General features: G+C 39.3%; 1 protein-coding gene across 2 annotated transcripts in view; it reads left to right on the top strand.

Annotated features, from left to right (window-relative positions):
* slc7a11 (solute carrier family 7 member 11) overlaps window positions 1–27,631 on the top strand; it is a 43,585-nt gene that overhangs the window by 621 nt on the left and 15,333 nt on the right. For both annotated transcript variants that reach the window (XM_088009279.1, XM_088009278.1), the window contains exons 2-6: window positions 2,083–2,209; window positions 7,406–7,521; window positions 9,280–9,405; window positions 21,630–21,729; window positions 24,214–24,258. In XM_088009279.1, coding sequence (XP_087865405.1) covers window positions 2,083–2,209; window positions 7,406–7,521; window positions 9,280–9,405; window positions 21,630–21,729; window positions 24,214–24,258 — 514 coding nt within the window. The remainder of the gene's footprint in view (window positions 1–2,082; window positions 2,210–7,405; window positions 7,522–9,279; window positions 9,406–21,629; window positions 21,730–24,213; window positions 24,259–27,631) is intronic.

Genomic DNA, 27,631 nt, shown 5'->3' with positions numbered 1-27,631 from the left:
ACAGACATAGAGGGGAACAAGAGCAGAACACCTTCTGCTGAAGCTATAAAGGAGGACTGGATGAAGCACTGTACCATCAGTTAAAAACAAACATTAACTATGATTTGTTCTGTTTTTAAATTCACACATTGAAATACATGATGTAACATGTCCAAAACACTCTAGTGTTATCTTTTAGCCTTAAGCTTGTACACAGGTGTTGCTTAAATCAGTTCTCATTGGATTCTTGTTCCAAAATCTGGTTTCACAAGATTGTAATGTAAGTTACAATATATCTGGTGTCTGTTTGACTTGCAAGGACTTGATGTTTTAAGCTTCAACTATTCCAATAACAAATTAATCCAAGCATAAAGCATGGATCATGATGTGCTGAACTGTTTTCAGGTCCAAAGCTAACAGCCTTGACAAAACCTGTTTGTGTTGTGTCACATTTTACCTGGATCAGTCTTTATTAAAGTCTCATATTTATTAGCTGTGCTTACTTTCACTGCAACACTGTAGAAAGGGGCAAGCAGCTCAGCCATAAAAGTTAGTTTGACATACTGAAGGGAGGTTTTTACTTTTAATTAACACCATTTTGGATCACAAAGCACCAGGAACTCCAGGAACCCGTTCATGAGCCAAAGAAGCTGAGCCGACCCTTCATATTCTTAACAGAATGTTATGTCCATATTCAACGTAGTCACACTTAACTTCGTCGTACCGATGATAACAGAGTTAGCTGAAGTCTAAAAGAGACAATGCATCTCAGGGCGGTCCATATCTGTTCCTCCTTTGCTAAATCTGTGATTAAAGCCTTTGTTGCTCATGTGAAACGTCATGAGCCGCCCTTAGGACTGAAAGGTTCACAGAATACTCAGTAAATTGCTTTCAGATAATTTGCTGCCTCTTGGACAAAAAAAACTCTTGTTTTTTGTCCAAATGATGAAATACAAAAATGTCTTGGTTAGTTTCTAGTTGGACTCAAATGCAGGTAGAAAAGAAAAGTGGCAGGAGAAGAGAAGTTTTTTTTTTTTTTTTTTTTTTTTTAGTAATTAAAAGATAGAGGACATTGAACAGTTTGAAAAAAGCTCGTCCAGCCTAATCTGGACTTAACTGGAAATAAAAGTTGCTTGTTAATTCATTTATGTAATCAGCCACATTTGTTGATTTAATTTTTCTAGCCATACGCAGGCCTGATTACACAGAACCCATCAGATAAGTCCAAAAGGCATCACACTGTGCCCTGATGCTTCTGTTTCTGAGATGTTTTAACCCACTTCATGTTGTCAGGCAGGTTCTAGTGACTCAGTGATTGTACAGGTCTGACTGTAATCAGTCCTGGATCTGACTGGTAAAATAGAACACCGATAATTCATATTTTCATATTAGACCAAGTTTGATTGGATAACTTTTTACTCCTTTGGAGATGAAATTCTAATTTTATAATGGGCTTTTGTACTTAGGTTTTTGTCTGGGGGTAAATTCTTCCTCACAGAGAAGAGAAATAAATGACCCAACCTGACATGTGCCAACAGACAGCTTGTTGGTTTTTCTCCACATTATTACTAAGTTCCCTTCCTACCTTTACCAGCATGTGTTCCTTTGCAGATTTACACAGAGGATTAAATCCAGTCATGTTCAACATTGTTGCCGTCTATATGCTTCGACTCAACTGATAATTAATTAGCAGTTGATAACCGAGTTAACATTGAGTCACGTCAGGCTGATTGCACCACCAGCTCTCAGTCCTTAAGTAACTCTGCCCAGTACTTTACAGTAGCATGGCTTTATTATATTGTGTTGTTGAATCCCTAAATCCTTCAGTTTTCATGCTGTAATGAAAACTCCAAGCACATTATCCTTAAATACTCTACTTCAGCCTCTTCTTTACTCTCTTTATTTCTCTTGCTCCAAACTCTAATTAAGATTCAGCTCTGCAGAAGTCCCTTCCTAAAGTTGCCCGGGTTCTGGAAAGCCTCCCAGCATCATATCCTGTAGGGACTTCTGGACCTAGAGAGTATTATTCTGTAAATGTGACGGTTTCTGTATCTGTCTTCTTGATATTCAATCAAAACTAATATGTTACCTTTGTCACTGCAGGAGCACTGTGCTATGCTGAGCTGGGGACTTGCATTAAGAAGTCTGGAGGACATTACACATATATAATGGAAGCATTTGGACCTCAGATGGCTTTTATCAGACTTTGGGCTGATCTCATTGCAATAAGGTGATGTATTGCAAATCTTGTCAGCCTAATCTGTAAATAAAACAGACAGTGACCAATGGTTTAATACTAAGTGACAAATGGTGCCCTGTCCTTCTTTCATGCTCGAAGTTCCCACACATTTCACCCAAAGCCAAACAGTCAACATGCAGTGCTGTGGTTTCAGCACGTTGGTACGTGCACCAGGGGGGACACCCATCCCACTTCAGAATACATCACACATGTATATCCAGTCATTTACATCCTAAATGTTTCCAATTATTTTGAATTATTCTTCAGAAAAGATCCCATGACTTTAAAAAACTTTCCCCGGGCTACTGGTAGGTAGAAAGGTAACAATGGAAAATAGGATTCAAGCCAGAATAGGTCCTAAAAGCCTTATTTCCAGCAAATGCCGTTATTCTGTCTCCTACAGTCTGAAATTAATAAATGTATCTATGACCAAATTAAAACGATCTGCTCAGAACAAACATATAGTGCCATTCTGTTGGAATGTAACCACGTTCAGCCTTTAATAAGCATTTTAATTTAACCTTGACATTTCAAAGTCACTTAAAAAAGTTATTTTAATAAATATGTGCCACATGCAGGTTTTAATTTTTTATTTAACCATGCTAAATTTGACACTTTCATTCTAGGTTCATCTTCTGGTTTCTTTTAATGGGTTTGGTCCTTGAAACAGCACATATCTTCAGAAGTCTGATCTTAAATGAGAAGTGGCCCAAAGCTATAGGACAGCTATAGCTATAGTTTACAAATGCTAAGGAACATTTTCTGCTCCTGATTAAAGAAAAATATCAGTTTGTTCTTTATGTTAGTTTAAAAAGTTTTCTCAGGAAACCCAGCAGATTGCACCAAGTCATTGACTTTCAGCATCCACTCCTGGGCAAATGCATAGTGACAGTAGAAAATTGATTGCATTGAACTGTTGACTTTGCAGAAATCCCTCATACTGACCATGCATGCTGTAACAGTGGAAAGAAAAACTTTCATTTCACAGGAAGTAATCTCCAACAGAGAAGACAGAGCAGAGAAACAAGAAGAAAGCCTCTGCTCCCCTCGAGAAAGGTGTAAGAACAGAACAGAATGCCAGACCGGATGTAGCTTCTATGAAAAGAAAAAAACCCAGCAAAAAGTAAATTTTTGCTGTTTAACATGGAACTTATCTTGCTATAATAAGCTCCAGATAAGACGTCATTCTGCTGCCTTCGCTCCTCAGGCAAACATGTGATGCAGTAGCGGAACAAGTCGGCGTCGGCCGGAGGGCGGGTCTAATGATCGGGCCCAAATAATAAAACTCATGATAATTTAACTTTACAACATGGACAAGCCCGCAACAGCGGAGCTAACAAGTTTCATCACCAGAAAGAGCGATTAAGTCATTCTGAAATCCATCTGACATGAAGTACAACAAACCAAGAGAAGAACAGAGACATCAGGCTACTGGTCAATAATGATGAAACAACACAAATTGAAAACATGTTAACGTAGTCCGTAGAAATGCTCTTGTTTGCCATTTGTTGCCAAGTGACTGATGATGACGTTGGTGACAAGCTTTACCCAGAATGCACCTGGAGACAATAAGGACTATTCATTTGTAGTTTTGTGTGTCATAAAGTTAAATATAAGAGTGAAAATAAAGCCAGTCATGTAGCACAACATTTTACACCCACTATGTCATTAAAATCAGTCAGTCTGGTAAGGTTTTTAGCAACCATGAGTCAACAATGGGGCACGGCACCCTACTATAGAACCTACTGGGGTATCATACACAATTTTCAACAGGAGAGAGCTCTCCTTTCACAGTTCTTGTCAGATGTGATAAGAAAATTGAATTCCTTAAGGCATATTCTGCTTTTCATCTGGGCTCCTTTTAGTCCTGGGCCAGGGACCTGCTGCACTCCCCCACCCTACCTGTAACTCCTCCCCTGATGTGATATTACAAATATGTTAGAACTGTGGGATGAACTGTTCTATATTGATTTCTAAATCAACACCAGACTGAGTTGGGTGTAGGTGTTAATTTAGAAATTAACTATGGACAGTGTTGATTTAAAGAGTTAAATGTAGACTGAATTTAACTCTTTGGAACTCTTTAGGGAAACGAATACTCATGTTGAATTAGACTAAACAAGTGTTGAATTGACATTGTATTTTTAACATACAAAGCTTATACTGGAAATCTAACACTTTTGAATTTGCTGTGTATGCTTTGTATACATATTTAGGACCTAGCAGATAATGTGAGGAACTCTGAGGCTCTGTCTGCCTGCAGCCTTTGGGATACCCAGATAAGAGCAGAGAGGAGAGAGAAGCCCTATATGTGTACACTGCCAAGCCAAAGCTGTGCAAACAGTCTAGTGGTTATCCTGGCCTGACCAGTTTAATGCTGGCCCCCGGCAAGTGGGATTGCATGAAAACCATGGGAAGAGATGAGGGTCAGACGCAGAGAGTCAAAACAAGAATAGGAAGAACAAAAGGAGATTTTGTCAGCTGCAGCACCTCAGCAGCTGCTCTGGGGAATGAACAGGGTGTTCTGCTGAGCCATGGATCAGTCTGTGGAAGCAACCAAACTCAGAAGCTCTGTGCTACGGTCGCACATGCTTCACTCGGTGACCACGGGGTTCTGGAAACAGAGGAAGCTCCATCCGACACACACTGACCCAATAAAACCCAGCAAAACCCTGAGCTTAATTCAGTAGAGGTCCTAGCAATGAAAACTATCTTAACATTAACACAATTGCATTTGTTTCATGTTGTATTGAACTAATACAACATGCTTAAAGGTCATCACTCATTCCTTATGCAACATACATGACTTTACAAAGGTATTCACACTGCTTGAACATTTTCCCAGTTTGTATAGCAGAGGCCCCCAGGCCCGGTCTCCTGGGCCCTCTGGGCCCTCTGTCTCTGTTTTGTCTGTTCCCCTTATGTTGCACACCTGGATAAAATGAATAGGTGATTAAAGGAGCACTCACACCAGATTTAGTCTGCTTTAGTTCCCTGGAAAGTCCAGTTAGTTTGCTGAGGTGTTTAGTATGTAAAGGTGCCTTTCCTTAAAACTGAAATTTTGAGCTCAAACATGCAGACATGCACATACAGGACAGCAACAAAACAAAGCTGGAAAACATTCAACTTTTGGCACTGTCACACCCTGTGTGTTTGATTCACTCCAAGTAGTAGAAAAGCTTCGCTGTCCATTGCTCCCTGTATGTCCTGCAAAGAGAGACTGCTGGAAGCTTTGGGGCCAGTTTTCTACCTGTCTTTGGCATATGTAGACTGAATTTGTTGACAGTTCTTTTCAGTTCAGCTCAAACTCAGACAAACATCATTCTTGAGTATTATCACAGACCACATTTTGGGTCTAGGTCTGGAGTTTGACTTAATCAGGCTGCATGGTGGATAGTTGGCAGATTTTATGACTCCCTGCTTATGGTCTCTCTAATGGATGGATTCTCTCTGGATTCTCTGGCTACCTCTCACAGTCCAAAAACATGATTTCCAGGTTAACTGGTCCTTTTAAAGTGTCCTTTATTTAGTGGTATGCTTGCATAGTTGTGTGTCCTCTGTATATGTGGCTGTCTAGGGTCATTGTCCTGCTGAAAGGTGAACTTCTGTCCAGATCCCAGGTCCTTTAAAACCTCTAACAGGTTTTCTTCCAGTATTTTCCTGTATTTAGCTCCATATTGACCTTTGCATTAACTCTGATCAGCTTCTCTTAGTCTACAGTGATGAGCAGGTCAACCTGTCTGCTGCTTCCTTGGTCTTCATGATGCTGTTTCTTCACTAATGTTCTCTAAACTCATCCATGCATTTTTCTTCAGCCACATTGATTACTGCAACAGCGTCTTCACAGGTCTGACTAACAAATCAAACAGCTGCAGCTGATCCAGAAGCTGCTGCTCGTGTTCTCACTAAAACCAGGAAGATAGAGCACATAACACCAGTTTTAAAGTCCCTACACTGGCTCCCTGTAGCTCAGAGGATAGACTTTAAAATACTGTTGCTAGTTTATAAATCACTGAACGGTTTAGCACCACAATACATTAAAGATCTGTTATTGCTGTACCAACCGTCTAGACCCCTCAGATCTTCTGGTTCTGGTTCTGCTCTGCATCTCCAGAACCAGAACCAAACGAGGAGAAGCAGAATTCAGTTTCTATGCACCACAAATTTGGAACAAACTTCCAGAAAACTGTAAAACAGCTGAAACACTGGGTGCCTTTAAATCTCAACTTAAAACCCACCTGTTTAGAGCTGCTTATGGCTAAATTGCGGGTTTTGATGTCTTCGATGTTTTTAATGTTTTTATCTTTACTTTTCATCTAGTTATTAACTTCTTTTTATTTCTCTGTCACACTGTCTAATGTTTTTATCTTTTTTAATCTTTTTCAAAATGTCTTTCTCTTTCTCACTGTTTATTCAATGTCACATGCTGTTTTTATTTTAATTATGTAAAGCACTTTGAAATGCCTTGCTGCTGAAATGTGCTATACAAATAAAATTTGATTGATTGATTGATTCATAAACTATTGAAGCTTTTACAGAACTACTGGATTTAAAATAGAAACAGGTAGACTCTGTTTATAAATTAGATTGTGCTGCATTTTTTTTAGCGTATGCTCACCACGCTGACGTCTGATGGGAATTGCTTTACCCTGGGTTACAAGAGTAAAGAAGACTGGACACAAAAATATTTAAATAATTCCAAAAAGAATCATGCATTATTTTGCTTGCACTTTACAATAGTCCAAATATTTGTGTGTGTTACATAACATCCCAGTAAAAAGAAAAAAAAAAAAAAGAAAAACTTTGTGGTTGTACTTTTACAAGGCCACTGAGGATCAAATCCAGACAAACATTAAAGTTTCTATTCTTGTCTCATTCTTAGCAGATTTGCAACAAATCTGTATGTTGGAATCAGTGGAGTAGAAGGCTATTTGGGGAAAATAAAATCTATTTGGTAAAAGTAGACATTTAGATTTAAGTATGTGAAGCTGAAAGCATGTGAATGTGGACGGTACCAAAACTACAAACTGAGCTGTCAGTGAAGGTGTTGGATCTGTATAACAACCCAGACACACAGCGTGGTTATCAAAATCCAAACACAGATAGTGGAAAATCTGAGGGTTTATCAGCTGTAAAAGTAATTTAGTCTCACAGTGTAATCTGATGTGAATGTGTTGTATCCTACAGGCCTGCAGCGCTGGCGGTCATTTCTCTGGCCTTTGGGCGGTACATCCTGGAGCCGCTCTTCATGCCCTGCAGTATCCCCCCCTTGGCTGTGAAACTGGCCACAGCCATCGGCATAAGTAAATATGACAGCTATTGCTTTTTTACCTTTCACTGTCTCTGTGTCAGATTATTATATAATCTTTTTGGCCTTCTCTGTAAACACTGACTGTACAGACGCACATAATTCATCCCACTGATCAATACACAAAGTCCCATTTTGGAAGCCACATGCAGCTTTCATTTAAACTGGATGTAAATATTTCCATCGAAATTTAGACTGCCTGTAGCTCAAAAAGTTAAGCCCTTAGTATCTTATCTATAAACCCAACTCCGACCAGAGCAAATTTGTGAGAAGCTCAAAGTCAATAAATCATTCCTGAAGGCCAGAAAGCCAGCAAAATTCAAATGCATCTGGACATATTTCTCTTGTCTTCATAAGAGAAGACAAGAGACTTGTTCCTGATAGATGTCATTAAATGTCTATTCCACATGTAGAGTATTTGGAAAGTTTGTTTTTAGGGAAAATGTACCTAGATTTAAGCCTAGAAATGATTTTTTTGTGTAGGACTACAATGAGAGGAAATAATTTTTCTTCTTTTACTACACAACATGGCCATTGGTTACCTTTAGGCTTAAAGCAGACTAGGGCTGTTGTAAACGAATATTTTAGTAATCGAGTAATCTATCGATTATTCTTACGATTAATCGAGTAATCGGATAAAAAAAATATAAAATGAAATATTGGTAAATCTGGCATAATACCGGTGTTACTATCAGATATCAATATCAGTCCAATTTTTCATATTTGAGCATCCCTAACAGTTGCTTTTTTGTAGTTTAGAAAACTAACCTGTAACAATAATAGCTCACTTTCTAAGTTAACCAGAAGAAAAGTTATAGAAAAATCTGAAATTATATTGAATTTAATAACAAAGAGGCAGGCTCACAAATATGCTTATAAAAAATGTCTACAATCCAGCTTTTAGTTTATGTATTCATCTTCAGTGAGTTTAATAGATTAATTAAACTCACCTTGCCACCTAACCTGTCACGTTTTGAGTTTGAAAATACGGGAAATGCCGCCTGGAGTGGGAGGAGAGGGCGAATGAACGAACATGGGGTGGAGGGGAGGAAATAGACCAGCGGACTGACGAACCGTTAGACCGGGGGACGAACACGGGGGGAAGCAATACGGGATATTTACGACACCTTCACTGGTCACACTCAGAAACTCATCTACCAGCCATGTACGATGCGCTCCGTCACCCGTTTCTTCAGACCGGGATATGAAATTTATTGTGCGGTTCGTCGGTAAAGCTACATTTACACGGTAAGCATCAGCTACTCAGCCGCCCGCCCTGTTCAGGCTATCCGCTCACCTCAGCGCTCTTCCCGCCGTTCGCTTTCAACCAGCAGGAGAAATGCTGCCGTACTCCAGGCATTCCCCCAGTCATTTTAAGGATGCTTATTGGTTCCCCAAAAACGATAAAAAGTCGGGCATTATCATCAATCAATAAAATTCCCACGGGCCAATCTTGAAGATTGGACTTTATGCCGCTGAGACTTAGCTTTTGTCAACAACTCAGAGGCGGAAGTGAGAGCTCTGCGCAACGCAAATGAAGTCCCGGCCGGAACACAGTGCGCTAACTAATAAAACATAAATTAACGAAGCTTCGAGGCAGGTAAATTTTCCTCGAGGAATTTTAGTAATCGAGGTACTCGAATCATTCGAGGAATCGTTTCAGCCCTAAAGCAGACTCTCACAGTATGTGTGTGTCATCAGCTGTGTCAGTATGAGAAGGTAAGCGGCCTCTGACTGCTCTGTTTCCCTGCAGCTTCTGTTGTTTATCTGAACAGTATGAGTGTCACCTGGACAGCAAGGATCCAGATCCTCCTCACCATCAGCAAGTTAGTGGCCATCACCACCATCATAGTCCCTGGGATGTTCCAGCTCTTCAAAGGTAAGACTCTTTGTCATAATGAGCTATATAAATCTCCACAAACAATGAGACTTCCTCATTCCACACTCAAAAAAAAAAAAAGTCAGTGAATTGTTGAACTAAATAAATTGAGCTATGTCCAAATTAATTAATATAAATGAGTTGGAATTTCAAACATGGCATATTTTAGTAAGTTTAACTTAAAGTAAAAAAGAAAAATAGCGTTAAGAAGACACTGCACATGCTCAGAAGCTTACCCTGTGAAGGAACCTACGTCTTTCATCTATAATGAAACGTTTTTATGAAGGAATTTTTGATACAAAAGTGTTTGTGGATTGTAATTGAGAAGTTGTGGAGAAAAATCCTTGAAGAGTTTTGTAACTATAGATTTTTTCCAGGCTTTCAGAAATACAAATCAGCAGTTACACCTCTTCAATACAATTTGTGTACGAAACACAAGTTGTATTCTTTGAATCCCACTTTAAAATAAATCTTACACTTAATTTTGCCCTAAATGATCTAAAACAAATCTGCATACCTGTGTCAGAAAAAAATAACTTATGACTGATGAAGGATTGTTGCATTACATAAATGGCTGTACTTTCTTTATCTTTAGCTGTAAGGTGATATGCTGCAGTACTTTACCAGTGTTATGCTGTTTTATTGGTAGGGGCTACACAGATGTCGCGCTAGCCTTTTTTGTTCTCCGTCATCTTGACTGAAAGGATTTTTAAAAATCGGTAATTTACTATTTTTACCCGTCAAATTATAATCACATTAAAATCGGCTATATAGCTGCATTTTTATGCGGTTTAGTTAATATTCACCCAGTTGAACCGTGAGTCCAGATCCCATCACACATAAAGCAGATAAATGCATCTAAATTTTCTCCAAATGCTATGGCAAGGGGGAGGAGCCTGGATGTCAGTACAGGGGCGAGTTAACTACAACTACCCCAGAGACTGGATATGCAGCCCCAGTAATGAACGAACCATCATAGCTGAACGAGGCAGCAGCTGACCTGAGAGAGAGAATCATGGCCTGAATGAACACCAGACAACCCGACGCCAACTACAGCGGCTGAGTGAAGTACCATCAGAAAGTCTCATTGAAGATGTGAATGCAGCATTGAGAACGATCCCTACCAACACCATAACAGAAACCAATCAGCTGATATACAACTCAGCATCAGTGATCCTTGAGATGCTTGGCTATAAGAGCAACCATGAGACCCGATATCCACCATGGAAAAGACGGTTAGAGGCTAAAATAAAGATAACAAGGAGGGAAGTGAGCCAACTGTCAGAGCTCCAAAGAGGTGCAATGAAAAGATCAGTACCTAAGAAGTACAGCCAGATGCCGATACCTGAAGCACTCGAAAATGCCAAACAAAGGCTCCAAGCCTTGGCCAGCCGCCTAAAGAGATACACAAGAGAGAATGAAGCCAGGAGGATTAACCGGCTCTTCTCCACCCAACCAGCTAAAGTGTACTCTCAATGGCAGGGTACTAACAACAGAGCAGACCCACCAAGGCTGGAGACTGAACAATACTGGAAAGGCATATGGGAAAGGGAGGCGTCCCACAACAGCAATGCACAGTGGTAGTGTTGTGGTACTCGAGATCGGTCTTGGTCTCGAGACCGGTCTTAAGACCGTTTTCTGATGGTCTCGGTCTCGTCTCGGACTCGACCGCATTTGGTCTCGGTCTTGTCTCGGTCTCGGGCTCTGAGGACTCGGCATTTTATTTCAAGACCAGTCGAGACCGCAACTGTGAAAATATCACTAAACGTGCAGCATACTGTCCAGTTTATTTGTTAACATCTTTGTTTTCAGTGGATGCAAAACGCACCAATTAAAATCCAAGCAACTATGTGTTTCTCCCCCTCTCCCTCCCCTCCCCACCTTTCACTCGCACGCGGCGCTCCAGGACATGCGCAGTGGTTTTCTCTCAGCGGCAGAAAATGTTTGTCTAATCGTCAGCATAAATAGTAAGAAATCCGATGGCCAGAGCTAACTCAGCAGTGCTTCGCTTTCAGAGACGATGGGGACAACGTCTAACTATTTTCGTCACTTAGAAAAGTAGCTCAAAGAAGGTAAGCTCCGTTAACGTGATGTTAGCAAAGCTAGCTGTACAGAGACACATAAGAATTTGTGATGAAAAAAAGTCACTCACTGCCTGAATTATTGTGCGGAGATGTTGACTGACTTGTCGCATATATAGGACAACGCTATGTCCAAAAGTCTGCAATATAGTGATGTGACATTCAGAAACAGTCGATTCTTCTCCACGGCTCTTTATTTATTAGATAGGACTGGAGTGTCACTCACTGAGAGCCGTTGTTCTATCAGATTACCGTATGCTGTCAGAATAGCAAACATGCAGTGAGTACCATGCCAGCGCATTAAGAAGTCCGACCGTCAGAGGAGTTGTCAGTTCACCATATGCAGCAAGTTATGACGAAAATAAGTCATTAAATTGTTTTCAATGATAACTATATAGATATACATGTGTTGTCATGGTTGCAAAGTGTATTTAAAGCAGGTCTGGCTGCAGCTGGAGTCAGCTACAACACACGCCCGTGTAAAACTCACTTAACCGCTAAGTCAGGATGCCATACAACTGTTAATAACAAAGTGTATGACGATCTACGTCATGATTCTATGTTCCTAGCATACATGCAGTGAGTACCATGCCAGCGCATGCGCCTTAAGAAGTCCGACCGTCAGTGGAGTTGTCAGTTCAGCATATGCAACAAGTTATGACGAAAATAAGTCATTAAATTGTTTATAATATGACATAATATGATAACTAGATAGATATACATGCGTTGTCGTGGTTTCAAAGTGTATTTAAAGCAGGTCTGGCTGCAGCTGGATGCCATACAACTGTTAATAACCAAGTGTATGATGATCTACGTCATGATTCTATGTTGCTGATTAAATAAAATCATATGGTAATGACAGCGTATGCATGTCTGAGCTAAGCGTACGACTATCTGACAACGTATGCTGATCTGACAGAATACCGTGAGTTCGTGTTAAGCGTATGACGATCTGACCTGACAGAACACCCGTTCTTTGTTCTTGTAATGCTCTGTGTACACTGCATCATTATTTTATTTAATTATGTACGTTGATATTTAAATTAACAAATAACTAAAACACAAGAACGAAAGAGCACGCAGAGCATGCACATTGCTCTTTGTTTTTGTTCAAAGTGGCAGCTGTAATGTCTGCCATGGTGTCAGACTACCTGGCTTCATGTACTGGGAGAGAGAGTGAAAACAGTCACGATGAGCGCCTTCTGTTTAGTTACTTCTTGCTTGTTGCTCCTTGGTCAGTGTTCATAGTTGAGCGTTATTTACCGTCAGGGCATTGCCTCAATTGCTATGTTTAATGGTGCAACAGTGGTGGATTCTTATATGAGCAATATCGGCAAATTCTCAGGGTGTTATGTTTTTAGGGATGGCACGAGACCATCACACATTGTAACACAGAAATGGAATATTTAATATTGGTAAAATGTATTAAGTATTTAATATCTAGGTGTTTTTATGGGAATATGGATCTTTCAGATTATTCTGAGAAGCAATTTCGATCATATTTTACATTTTATTGTGTCATGTAGCGCGGGCCGCTGGTCTTGGTCTTGACTCGGTCTCGACTTTCCTCGGTCTTGGTCTTGACTTGGTCTCGGACCCTAAAAGTCTTGGTCTTGTCTCGGTCTCGATACACTCTGGTCTTGGTCTTGTCTTGGTCTCGGGTTAGGTGGTCTTGAACACAACACTGCACAGTGGCTAACCTCTCTACGAGAGGACCACAGGAACCTCCCTGAACAAGCCCCGGTAACCATCACTGTGGCAGATGTCCAAGAAAGAGTCTCGGGTATGAAAAACTGGACAGCACCAGGACCTGACATGATCCATGCCTACTGGCTAAAGAAACTGGTAACACTTTATTTGAAGGGGGTGAATAAGACTGACATGACACTGTCATAAACATGACATAACACCTGTCATGTTCATGAATAAGCCTTCATGAATTTTTATGACTGTTGTCATAAAGCGTCATTCGGTAAATTATGACACTTTTAATACAAAGTTGACATTATTCAAAATGTCTTTGTTATGACAACTTGACATTAACCAATAAATCATTACTGATATAAATTTGTTATAAAAGTATTACTGATTGAACTTTAAAAATTAGGTAACTTTATGTTATTAAAGGTAAAGTTTAAACAGTAATGATTTCCTGGTTAATGTCAAGTTGTCATAACAAAGACATTTTGAATAATGTCAACTTTGTATTAAAAGTGTCATAATTTACCGAATGACGCTTTATGACAGTCATAAATATTCATGAAGGCTTATTCATGTTCATGACATGTGTTATGTCATGTTTATGAAAGTGTCATGTCAGTCTTATTCAACCCCCTTCAAATAAAGTGTTACCAAGAAACTCACTGCCCTCCATTAGCGTCTGGTAGCTCTACTGAACCAGCTGCTACAAAATGGGACTCATCCTGAATGGTTAACTGAAGGGCGCACAATCCTGATCCAGAAGGATCCCTCAAAGGGTTCAGTCCCATCCAACTATCGGCCGATAACCTGTCTCTCAACAACATGGAAGCTCATGTCAGGCTTCATAGCAGCTAAGATAAGCGGACACATGGATAAATACATGAGCACGGCACAGAAGGGCATCGGCATAAATAGCAGAGGAGCCAAACACCAACTCCTTGTAGACCACACAGTCGCCCGAGACTGCAAAACCCGACACACCAACCTGTGCACCGCTTGGATTGATTACAAGACAGCCTATGACTCAATGCCACACACCTGGATCATTGAATGCTTAGAGATGTACAACATCAATAGGACTCTAAGAGCCTTCATTGCAAACTCGATGGGGCTGTGGAAAACCACCCTTGAAGCAAACTGCAAACCACTTGCACAAGTGTCCATCAAATGTGGCATATACCAAGGAGATGCTCTGTCCCCACTGCTGTTCTGCATAGGCCGGAACCCCCTCAGCCAAATCATCAACAAGACTGGCTACAGATACCGACTCAAGAATGGGGCCACAATCAGTCACCTCCTACATGGATGACATCAAGCTGTACGCCAAGAGCGAGCGAGACATCGACTCACTGATCCACACCACCAGGATCTACAGCACTGACATTGGGATGTCATTCGGACTAGAGAAGTGTGGCCGGATAGTTACAAAGAGAGGGAAGGTCATCCGCACAGAAGGGTCTCACTCCCAGAAGGAACAATAGCAGACATAGAGCACAGTTACAAGTACTTGGGAATACCACAAGCAAATGGCAACCTCGATGAGGTCACAAGGAAAGGAGCCACAGCCAAATACCTCCAACAAATAAAGCAAGTCCTGAGAAGCCAGCTCAATGGCAAGACCAAGATCCATGCAATAAACAGCTATGCCTTACCAGTAATCAAATACCCTGCCGGAATAATTAGCTGGCCAATGGAAGAGATGAAGGCCACGGATGTTAAGACTCGGAAGCTACTAACCATGCATGGAGGATTCCACCCCAAATCCAGCACCCTGAGACTGTACACAAGCCGTAAGGAAGGAGGCAGAGGACTAGTGAGTGTGAGAACCACTGTCCAGGATGAAACATCCAAGATCCATAAATACATTAAGGACAAAGCCTCAACGGACGATGTGCTCAGCGAATGTCTCAGAAAATGGGGAACAGAGGACGAGGTGCTGGAGGAACCATCATGGGAGGACAAGCCCCTACATGGGATGTACCACCGACAAATAACTGAAGTGGCTGATATCAGGAAATCCTACCAATGGCTGGAAAAAGCTGGACTCAAGGACAGCACAGAGGACCTCATCCTGGCCGCCCAGGAACAGGACCTAAACACCAGAGCAATAGAGGCTCAGATCTACCACACCAGACAAGACCCAAGGTGTAGGTTGTGCAAGGAGGCCTCTGAGACAGTCCAGCACATAACAGCAGGGTGCAAGATGCTGGCAGGGAAAGCGTACATGGAACGACATAACCAAGTGGCGGGCATAGTGTACAGGAACATCTGTGCAGAATATGGACTGGAAGCCCCGAGATCAAAGTGGGGAACACCCCCAAAGGTGGTGGAGAATGACCGAGCTAAGATCCTGTGGGACTTCCAGATCCAGACAGACAAAATGGTAATGGCGAACCAACCATTCGCCATTACCGGACATTGTGGTGGTGGATAAAGAACAGAGGAAAGCCGTTGTGGTGGATGTAGCAATACCAAGTGATTACAACATCAGGAGAAAGGAGCAGGAGAAACTGGAGAAATACCAGGGCCTCAGAGAGGAACTGGAAAAGACCTGGAAGGTGAAGACCAAAGTGGTGCCAGTGGTCATCGGGGCCCTCGGGGCAGTCACCCCCAAACTGGAGCAATGGCTACAACAGATCCCAGGAACAACATCAGACATCTCAGTCCAGAAATGTGCAGTTCTAGGCACAGCCAAGATACTGCAGAACCCTCAAGCTCCCAGGCCTCTGGTAGAGGACCCGAGCTCAGAGGATGAAAGAGACCACCCGCGGAGGGTGAGAAGGGAATTTTTTTTTTTATACACACACACACACAAAATATTGTTTTTAACTTGCATTGTTTCACAATGAGCTTCATGTAGCACTGAGGCTTAAATACAATTTCTTAACGTAGTATAGTTCATTATTTTTACGTCTTTCATACTCCTGCTAATTGATATGTATTACTGGACTGGACAGAGCCTGTTGGTCGCTATGTGATTCAGTGTGTCCAGAAAACCATTTTATCCCAATACAGGACAAGGAGAAATCTGTCACGAAAATATTAGTAGTGCCATCATTTGTTATTAGATATATCTAATAAAGATTAGAAAACTGATGTTTGATCAATTCTCCATGATACAAATCTATAAACAGTTTAGTTTCTGTTAGTTCTGTCAAGATGCAAGAAGGGGCGAATTTCTATTTATATTGGTCAATCGTTTTATTTTAAATATACTGTAGGAGCCGTAGTTTGACGACTGTTATAAATATCACCACGTTTTGCGAACACAGGGGATTAGCTCAGTTTTTGTCACTTGTTTTTAGGAATTGCAGCAGCTGCAGTGCGCCACAATAAAGCTGATAAACAGGTGAAGAACCGAACTAGACAAAACCATTTCTGATTGTTTGCCAAGCCAAACATCCAATAAAAGTTCCATCAAGCCACTACTAAGGCACTGGGGTCATGTTTCTCGACACAGGCAAAAGAAGGTTCAATTTCCAAACTTATTGATTGGTCTTGGTGATTTATTTTCCTCTTTCACCAAACAATTACAGAGTTCAAACTTTCAATTGTTCTCATGCTATCTCTCTTGCTCTGGTAAAAACCATCGGCCCCAAACCCAATTGCCTGCTGGTCCTTCACCAGGCCCCTAAGCTTATAGAAAGTGGACTGACCCACATTACTTCCTGTCTAAATTTAGAAAATAAATAAGAAAAATAATAAAACAAAAAATAAATAAAATCAACAATTATCAACCTACAAATAAACTCTGTAAATAATACAAAAAATAGAAATTTAAGAATAAAGTAACAAAATTCAAATGGATAAAGAAATAAAGAAAAAATAGCTCCAACAACTTCTATTCCGCCTCTTCTCGCTCTGTATGTCGGCATTACACACGACCCGTTGCCATGGCAACCGACAAACAACAGCTCAACGAGCAGATTGAGCAGAGATCACCGATCAGGGGAATCAACACCAAAAATAACATTTCCCACACAAAAAAGTAGCAAAAACACTAAAACAGAACATCGAGTATGTTACATTATGTTGTCAGGCATAATGACAACATTATGTTGTCATTATGCCTGACAACATATTGTGATTATTAATAAGTTTTCGCCTGATCACCGCGGTGGTTGATTAGCTGATTTAAACAGCTGTTCTACTGATGACTTGGTGGGCAGGTTGACCAGTTTTAGTGCTAACAGAACCAAAACACACCGAACTGCACAGCACATGTTAATGTTATAAAAGTCAATACCAGGCCAGCAACAGTTAGGCTAGTATAACTGACCCACTGCTCACTTGTTCAATGTTTTCTTTAAATTAAAACGTTGTCCTCACCTGTGAAATCTGAAGCCCTTATTACCATTATCTATGGTTGAATTAACTGCTAAACATTGCGTCCGTTGTTCTGATTCTTTGCGTGATTATAGTATTTTCCTGACCACCGATATTCCTGACTCAATGGACAGCAATGGCGCATGTGTGACTTACGATAAATCACGTAATGTCCAGTCCAGTAATATTTATCCATCAATGCTGCTGGCGCTCTGTCCTTCTCTCGCACTTCCCGCTACTTAGCAGTGGGTGTCAGGTTACATTGTGTTGCATTCAATGTTGTCGGAAAAAAAGAGTTTCATGCGCTTAATGTCCGATTTGCCATAACTATTTATTGAATTAATTGTCGCTAGCTGGGGTGGCAACAGGGGTGGCAAGGCTCTCGTTTGGGGTGGCAACTGCCACCCCATGCCACCCCAGTAGATCCGCCCCTGATTGATTTTTTTGAAAATTAAAACTAGCTTAGTAAAGCAAAATTCAATGATTACCACTCTAACTAAAAGTCATTAAGTAGGAGCTGCAAAATATTTTTGATTGGTTTTACTAAATACAGTTAGGTTTTATTTATATACTGAACATAAGTCAGTTTGTAGAAATTGTTGACATAACTGTATTAAGTAAATTGAATAAGTTATTTTTTGAGTGCGGAACACTTGCAGTACTCCATCTGCTTCCATTAAGTATTGTTGAAAAACCCTTCAGGGGCTCACACTGAGCGCTCAGCCGCAACAATCATCAAAGCTTCCTTAGTATCACGCTCAAGCATGCACTGTAAATACAAGCTTAGAGACTCGCAGGCTGTGACGCACAGCTGTACGCAGCAAGCATCAAGCATCAAGCATCAAGCACAACATTTCACAATGTCCTGGAAGCAGGTGTTCAGAGGAGCTGCTGCTCTCTCCCAGTTTTTGACCTCCATTTTAAATATGGTTATTATTTACTCTAAATGATTAATATAATCATTCACAGGATATGACACAAAGTTGCTTTGTTTTCACAGTTAAAAGAAAAAAAATAAACAAGAACTTTTACATAAATTCTGACTGACTCAACTAAATAACCTCACTTTATTAATCTTGGGGATTGTGCTTCTGGCCAAGAGTAATGCATCATTCAATTCTTAAGAATTGTTAAGTGGATTGAAAATGTTGGTTATTTCACATAAGAACCTACAAAAATGTGACATAACTGTACTAAGTAACATAAATGAATGCTATCTGTTGGAGGATTAAATACAAATTCATATTTAATTGACATGATAACCATAAACTGTGTTTTTTGCTAACTCTGATGAACACTCTTAGCTTCCCCTAAATTAATTGTGTGGGATAAATTCTAAAGCTCTGATTTACTTCGATATTTTGTAAACTTTAGTTACATAAAGTTTGACATCTGTGTTGAAGATTTGGTAATCGACTGTTGAAAATTCTTAGTTGTTTATATTCATGCTCTTATTTGTAGGTGAAGATGGTTTACGCAGCAGATCTGTTTCCTCTCCTCATGTTTTCTCTGTTTTTAAAGAAACTTTCTTAAGCAAGTAGCAAGTACACAACAAAAAACCAACCTTGGTATTTAGGTAGATCCCCCCGTCAACCAGCATTAGTGGTTGGAAAAACAGGAGAGTCTTTGTGTTGCAGCAGTCACTGCATGATTTTCACCAAGTATTTCTGGCACTGCTCAAATCCAGGGTCATGGAGTACCTTTGAGAGGAAAGTGTCCTATGGCCTGAACATATGAGAAGGATAAGAGCACATAAATAACATCCTTCCAAAACATGGAAGATCAGATGTGCAGCAAGAATTTAGTTCCTCTTTACTATTATGACACAAAAAGCTAATACCTAAACTCGGCTAATGATCATATTAGATTTGATAGAATTCATAAACAAAACCGTCTGATTTATTTCCCCATTAGCTAGAATTTCCTGGCCTTCCAATTAGAGAGTAGCAGCCCTCCTTGGAGTTTTAGCTATTTATCACAGCACACTATCCAACTGTGAACAAGTTATTAATCAAAATAAATTAATTAATTTAAGTTGATTAATTACTCCTTTAAATACCAGAGTGTATCTGTTAAACCTGCGGCACTGTGACTTACTACTAGAGAATCAGATTTTAGCCTGGAATGAACACACTTTAATGAAACCATTTTAACTTCATAATTCTGAATGTTTGAACTCAAGTAATAAAAGCTGTACATGTGTTGTGTTTGGTGTAATGTCAGTCACTGTGGAAAACCATCTATTAAATGAAGTTACTATGAAGCTCACCTCATAGGTAACACACTAATGAAAAATAAACTAACAGGGTTAGCTTGGCTTGTTCTGTAGAGTACCTACTACAGCTGGTAGATTTCACATTACTTTGTTCTCTCCTGCTTATCAATACACAGACTTTATGATTCTTAGCAATACAGTTAAACAATGTAGATGAATTATATTATGGGCAGCATTTGCTCATTCACAGCTTAACATTGATCCCACTTGAGGGATATTTTTCAACCTTTGTTGGCAGAACTCTAACTCTCCAAACTAAATGAGAAAAATCGTTCCTCCACTCATTCACTTTATGGCTGATTTTATTATTGTTGTTAATAAATAGGATGCTCCTGTTCTTGTGTGCAACTGCAGATACAGTTCAAACCAGAAGTTTACATACACTGAATAAAAAGACACAAACCTCTCATGTTTTAGGTCAGTCAGAATGATCAAAATGATTTCTATTTGCTAAATCCCAGAAAACTTAGTGAGAAATTTTTTTTAAGAAATTTCTTTTTCTGTCTTTGAATTCAGAAGTTTATATTCATTTTGTTAGTATGAGGGAAAACTGTCTTTAAGTTGTATGGCTTGAGTAAAACCTTTTGAGTTTCCTTCAATAAACCTCTGATAGATTAACTGTCATATTTGAGTTAACTGGAGGCTCATCAGGAACACACAACCTCATTGTCTGACACGATGGGAAAGTCAGCATAAATTAGCTAAGATGTCAGGAAGGAGAATAATAGAGCAGATCCAGTCTGGGTCATTCTGGGGATCAATGTACCGATGCTTGAAGGTGCTGCAGTCATCTGTTCAAACAATTACATGATGGGAATGTCCAGCTATCATAGCGCTCAGGAAGGAGACGGGTTCTGGTTCAAACTGGGTTGTCAGAACAAAAGGCAGAGACCTGGTGAAGATGCAGCTGAAGCTGGTAAGACAGAGTCATTATCCATAGTGAAACTGTCCAGTACCGACATGAGCTGAAAGGACACCCTGACCATGGGAAACATGTAATGTGGTTTGATAAAAATGAAGTGGAACTGTTTGGACATAATGACCATCATCAGTTGGTCAAAAATTTGGAGCAAACATGGGGACGGTTGTGCCATCCTAAGTGTGGAGTACGGTGGTGGCAGCATCATGGTGTGGGGCTGTTTTGCTGCAGGAGGAACTGGTGCACTTCATAAAATAGACAACATGAGGAAAGAACATTATGTAGAATTACTGAAGCATAATTTTAGGAAATAAAATCTTGGGCACAGATTTTAATCAGCATTCAGCCACAGTGGTTACAGAGTGACTCATAGAAAACACACTCAGTGTTTTGGTGTGGCCATCACAAAGCCCTGACCTCAGTCCTATGGAGAAGTTGTGAGTAGATCTGAAATGTGTGTGTGAGCGAGGAGGCCTGCAGACATGACTCAGTTCCACCAGTTCTGTCAGGACAAACGGACCAGAACTCCAGCAAACTATTCTGAGAAGCTTGTGGAAGGAAACCAAAAAGGTTTGACCCAAGTCACGCAATGCTAAATGTATGTACATTTTTGATTTTGAAGAAAGTTACAAAAAATTCTAAAAAGTCTTTTCCATTTTCTGGCATTTAGTTAATAGTCATAATTTTTGTCATTTTAACTGACTGAAAACTAAAGAATTTAGTCTTATTTATCTTCAGACAGTGAGAAAAAATGTGTTAATTTGGTGTACGTAAACTTCTGGTTTCAACTGTATACACATATCATTATGTGACTATAGCACTCACTCTTCACTTTAAAACAATGAAGGTGTTTCAGAACACCTAAAGTAGGTAATGCATGTCCTTTTAGAATATATGTGTGTGTGTCTTTGTGTGTGTACAGGTGAGACCAAAAACTTTGAGAATGCCTTTGATTTGAGCAAGGTGCAGCTGTCTGGAATGCCCCTGGCTTTCTACTCTGGGATGTATGCATATGCTGGTTGGTAGGTATGGTCCACACAAACGGAGACCGACACATTTGGGCAAAATTCACAAAACAAAGACAGACGATCAATGTTTTCTCAATAGCAGACAGCAATTTTAAATCCTATCAATCAGCAGGTAAAATTTGGAATTGTTAGATTTTTGCCTAACATTAAAGAATTATTAATATGACTGGAGTGACTAGACCTCCAGTGAACAGATGCTCAACAGACACTCATCTAGAGTGGCAGCCAGAATTTTTAGCACGACTGGTGTAGATGTGTTAAAAGCCTTCAAATGAATTTAACCTTTATGAGAATAAAATAATTTCCCATGGAAAACATTGAAGAACATATAGGGAACATTCTTTCATTCTCTTTCTATGTACTGTATAACCATACAGTAAATATGGGGTGTTTTCACACCTATTGTTCATTTACTCTGATCTAAATCCGTTGACGAGTTTGTTAACTTGCTGCTCTTCTGTTGGATTAGTTTCTTTTCACGCATAAAAAACTCCAACAAACCCTAACCTTTCGCTGCTAACCACTTAACAACATTCAGTCTGATTACTGGTCAGATATGGGGAGAGAGAACCAAATGTAAATACAGGAAGCAGATTCTGCACTCTCAGCTGGGGAAACACAGAATTTAATCATCTCATTAATTTTGACCATATCAGGCAAAATTATCTGAAAAAAATTATGTTGAGATGTCTTGAAAGTTGCATGAGGCTTTATGCTTCATGGAAAAGATGTGCATTGTTTATTAGCTTAGTTTCTGAGCCACATCTCACGTTGCAATGAAAACCTGCTAAGGGAAGGCGGTTGGCTAAAGCTGGTTGCTGAGTCAGATCAAGGTCGACTCACATTCACAGAGCAAATGTCCTGCTCTACGGTGGAACCACACCGAGACCACCTCCTCCAAAGGGTCCCAATACGGTTAGTTTAGTCTGCACCAGGTTGCTGTTGCTGTGTTCACACAAAGGAACCAAACCTAGGAGGGAAACAAACCAAAGTTAGTTTGACATTTACTAAACACCTGAGGTTTTACAAGGCCCATGTAGATAGATGTTATTTTATAACTAATTTTATGGTGCCACACTTATGGACAATTTGAGTATTACATCGAACAACCCCCTTCTGGCATTATGAGAGCCTTTTAGATGTTTCAACACAGCTGAGTCAAATATCTTGGTCATTAGCAAGGTTTTGAACAATTAGCTTACAGACTGAGGAGGCGGTTCAGCTGGGTTGGACCAGAGTCACATCAACAGCACATGTTCATCCTCTGTTTTACTCTAAGCTCATCTGAAAGTGAGGCTGAACAGTTCAAACTTCATCTGACCTCCTCAACACACACCACTTCAGGTAAAGTCCCAGCAGGTGAACTCCACTCGCTTACTTTTGTAATGGTAGGACAGAAAGATTTGTTTTTTTTATTTTTATACATGATTAGCATGTAGATTGTATCTAATGGTTGCTATGGAGACGTGGTGACCCCCACAGACCCTTCTATACTGTTGCTCCTTAACAATCTGATAAACCTAAGAATGTAATAAATAAAAAATAAATAAATTAATTAAATTTTTACCACCATTCATTCTGTTAAAAACATGTATTTGACAAGAAAATGTGTCCTCATTTTTTCTGAATTTCCGGGTGTGTGATTAGGCGACAGTAGTAAACACTGAATTTATTTGAAGGTTTTATGCATCTTTAGCGGTTCTGCCAAAATAGTTGACATCTAATAGACTTTTATTAACAGCCAAGATTGGCAAGAATAATTAAATGGTGTTCAGGGTCGGACGGATCGATCTTGTTATAAGTGCCAGAGCAGTGATGTGGGCAGTTCTGGGTAAGAATTATAATTCATGCTGAACAGTTTCCATTTGGCTTTTATAAATTAGCTTTTAACACTGTTTAAACATTAACATGATTTCCAGAAGGCATCTTGATGTACTGGAACAGCCTGTACACTCCCATGTTCTAATGACATGTTAGATTAAACTACATGTTGTTTTCTGCTTCCAGAACAAGACAAATTTCTTCATATTTACTGTTTGCTCTCAGACTGAGAATTACAGATTTTGTTAGTGACTTCTTGTAATTTTGCATATTTACACGCTTTAGTTTGTGCTCCTTTCCATTTTTCAGCAATTTGTGTAGAATTATATCATGTAATTAAAATGACTAACACTCTTGACATCAATGTGGTTTAAATATTTTATCTTAAGATTTATTTCAGGTCTATGAACAGACGCAGCAGAGAATTAAACCAGAATAACAGTTATGTATAGATATGGCCCTGGAACATATCATTTTTAAATGGCATAATTAATGCTTAATTTCCATTTAAATGATCAACATAAAAATATGATTTATGAAATAAGTATTGGAATTGTGTGAGTCATTATTTCATATCAGTACAGGAAGTACTTGGATCTTGTGTCTGTTGCTGCTTGTATTCTCCTTTAAAGTTGTTTCTTCTCTGTGTTTTTCCAGGTTTTATCTCAACTTTGTGACAGAGGAGGTTGATAACCCAGAGAAGTAAGTTCCATATGCTGGCTGATCTGTGATGACACTCTGGTTAATGTGATGAACTACATACTAGGATAATAGTCAAGACCACCTAACTAAGACCAAGTCGAGATCAAGACCAGAGTGTATCGAGGCTGAAACAGGACCAACATGACTTAGTAAAATGTGAAACAAGTCCAAGAGCTTCTCAAATGCATTTGAAAGATTAACATTTTCATAAAAACACCTAAATATTAAAAATCTCAGAGCTGAAGTAAATATAGTTATTTCAGCCCATAACTTTAATGTCAGAAGCTTTATGCAGCACTAACTAAAGTTGATGGAACTTAATATTAAATCATCCTGGCTTGTCTTATGATTATCATAAGCAAAAATGAAACTTAGGAAGAAGTTGTCACCACAAGTCCTGTTCCCTCAATCTCTCAATTTGCATTTGATTACTTCCTTCAATATGTTAACTATATTAGGTGACGTTAGCTTAACTTGTGCAGAGGAGGCAAAGAGCTGACAGGAAATACAAACTATGCCATAAAACACACAGTATTTACTCTACACAGGTAGAGTTATCACTAATTAAACATTATCACTAATATTCACCAAATCTCTGTATGTGAGGGCAGGGCAAATCATTTTGTTACAGAGGCACATTGCTAACATTAGCTAGCTAGCTTGGCTAACATCACTTAAACCAGTGTTTCTCAACCCTGGTCCTCACTGCCCCCCTGTCCTGCATGTTTTAAGTTTTTCCTTTCTGCAGGGCTTAAAGTAAAAAAAAAATCCTGAGCCTAAAACTTATAGTCGTGATAGAAATGAACTATAACCGTTGCTATTGCCACAGTTTAATAAAAAGTGTCTTTGAATACTGCAAACAGTTGCTTCTAATAATACAATTAATACAATTAGCTAAACACTCAAACTTAAATAAGACTTCAGTACATTTCAACTTAAAATGTAAAATGTCTGTGCCCTAAAGGTTTGCCTTACAGGCAAAAATCCCTCAACATTAGATAAGAGTCCTTTCAGTCTATGTTTTTGCAAGTAATTTAGAACATGCAACATTACCAACTAAATCTGTTTCTCAGCCTTTTTCGGGCCAGCATCCCCCATCCCATATCCAGGTCCCTCTCTGCCCCCCACCAAAGAATTTGTAGGCTACTTTGCACTGACTATTATTTTTTTATTAATGTTACTATCACTATTTTAGATGTTTTGATTTTGATGCTTGTTTCTGTATTTATCATCAAAATAATTTCCCAGAGAACAAAAAACCCATGGGAATAGAAATTATTTTCACAGGCGTCTACGAAAAATGCAATGAACATTCAACTTAAAATCGGTAGGCCTAACAGCAGCCAATCAGAGTGGAAAAATATTCTTGTTCTGTGCCAATTTCTAGTTGTTAAATATTCCACAAAATGACCAGATAAAAGATGAACAACATGCCAGTTTAAACTTTGAACTATTTGCAAACCGACTGAGCTCTGCAACATTAAAACATGGATAGAACTGTAACTACATTAATCATAGCTCTTCTTCTCTTCAGTGTTTCTGTTTCTGGTGGTGCAGCTCTGTGCTGCCTTCAGGAGAATGGGACATCAGAGTATCATCCATAAAATTTCACCCACATGGCATTTATTGTGCAAACCAGAGCTTTCAGTGGAAAAACAAAAGTTCCAGACCCTTTTAATGCCTCACAAATATGAGACAGAAACATGGATTGTATCTTTATATAGACCTGTCTATTGATTTACAGGTTAATAGTTTTACTGGACAGAAATTACAAAGAACAAATCTGGTTCTTAATCAAATCCTAATGAGTCAAATTGAAGGTGTTATGGAGTCGTCAGCCTCATGACAATAACACTGACATGAAAAATAATATTGAAGAAATAAATATATCAAATCTAATTAAAAACATAAATAAGTGATAAGTTCTTTACTGTTATGGTCTGTAAGATATATTTATTCTCAGTACTAAATATGGTCTCAACAAACCCATGGCACTACAACAATATTATTTTACCTTTTATCTGGAAATAGTGTCTGTTTATTCTTGCCATACAGTCTCTGTATTTGACCATCAGTAATCTTCACTCATCACCTGCTGCGCCGCCTAATCATCATGTGTTGATTTTTCACTGTTCAGCGTCGGATTCTCTGTTTTTAATTATTAATTCACATCTAGTTCGTCGCTCCGTTTTACGTCCCGCTTCTCCTGTTTCAGAGTCCTGCTACTAGCAGGAGCTGCGCCAAAAGCTACAAACACTGAAGAGAAGAAGAGCTGCCATGGATACCGTTGCAGCCAAGCATGAATTAATGTTACACAATACAGTTTTAGGAAGTTGCTTAAAGTCTAAACTGGTATTGTTGTGATTGTAAGGTGCAAACACCCCCCAAAGAAATCCCAGCGCCCCCCTTTTGTAAAAATTTCCGCCAGTTTCCCGTCTTGTCCCCTTTCCTCTAGCCATGCCCAGCGCCACTTGTTTTTAATTCCTTTCTCAAGTAAACGTGTTTCTATGAGGGGCCGTTTAGGACAAAATTTACGTTTTGTCTCTCACACACTACCAAAAACTCTCGCATACTCCAAAAAAATAGCCACACACACTCAAAAAATACTCACGCACACTCAAAAAATTTACGTTTTGTCTCTCACACACTACCAAAAACTCACGCATACTCAAAAAATAGCCACACACACTCAAAAAATACTCAAATTGCGTATACACACACTACTAAAATGTCACACACACACACACACAAACGTTAACTTTCTCACTCACATACACAAGACTAAAGTTGAACACACACACACAGTACTAAGACTCGTTTTATGCATGTGTGAGAGCGAGACTCTTTGAATGTGTGAGAGTTGTCACGGAAGAGGCGGGGCATAATTTTTGGATCAAACTGCGCATGCGTAGATCCTAAACTATAAGTTTCGATTATTGACTCACTGTATGTTCTATTACTTAGTATATTTGTGCTTTTAAAAATATATAAATATATTGAAACTATCTTTCAATAGCTACCTTATATTAAACTATGTTAAGGACAAATGTCAAACATAGTGCAAATATTTTGAAAACAAAGTAAAAGATCTTGCAGGTATATTAATCTCCTTCCTCCTTCATCAGAAATGAAAAATTATAAATGCACACTACGTGTTGGGAACCTGTGTTTGTTGACTGACTTTTATTTGTCAGGCTTACGAGACAAAAGCTGAAAAAAGATCGATTTTCTTTGCTTTCAAAATAACACAAAACAGCAAAAAAAGACCTCCACACCAGACCTCGTTTATTTATGTATGTATTTTTATTTTGATAGCTTCCGATTAAACTGAAAGTTACACATTGACATGATCATATGAGTAGTTTTTACCGAG

This window comes from Poecilia mexicana, unplaced genomic scaffold (assembly GCF_051168715.1).
Source record: "Poecilia mexicana isolate PSO_F unplaced genomic scaffold, ASM5116871v1 scaffold_10, whole genome shotgun sequence".
Taxonomy (NCBI): domain Eukaryota; kingdom Metazoa; phylum Chordata; class Actinopteri; order Cyprinodontiformes; family Poeciliidae; genus Poecilia; species Poecilia mexicana.
This window is presented reverse-complemented; position numbering and strand designations above follow the sequence as displayed.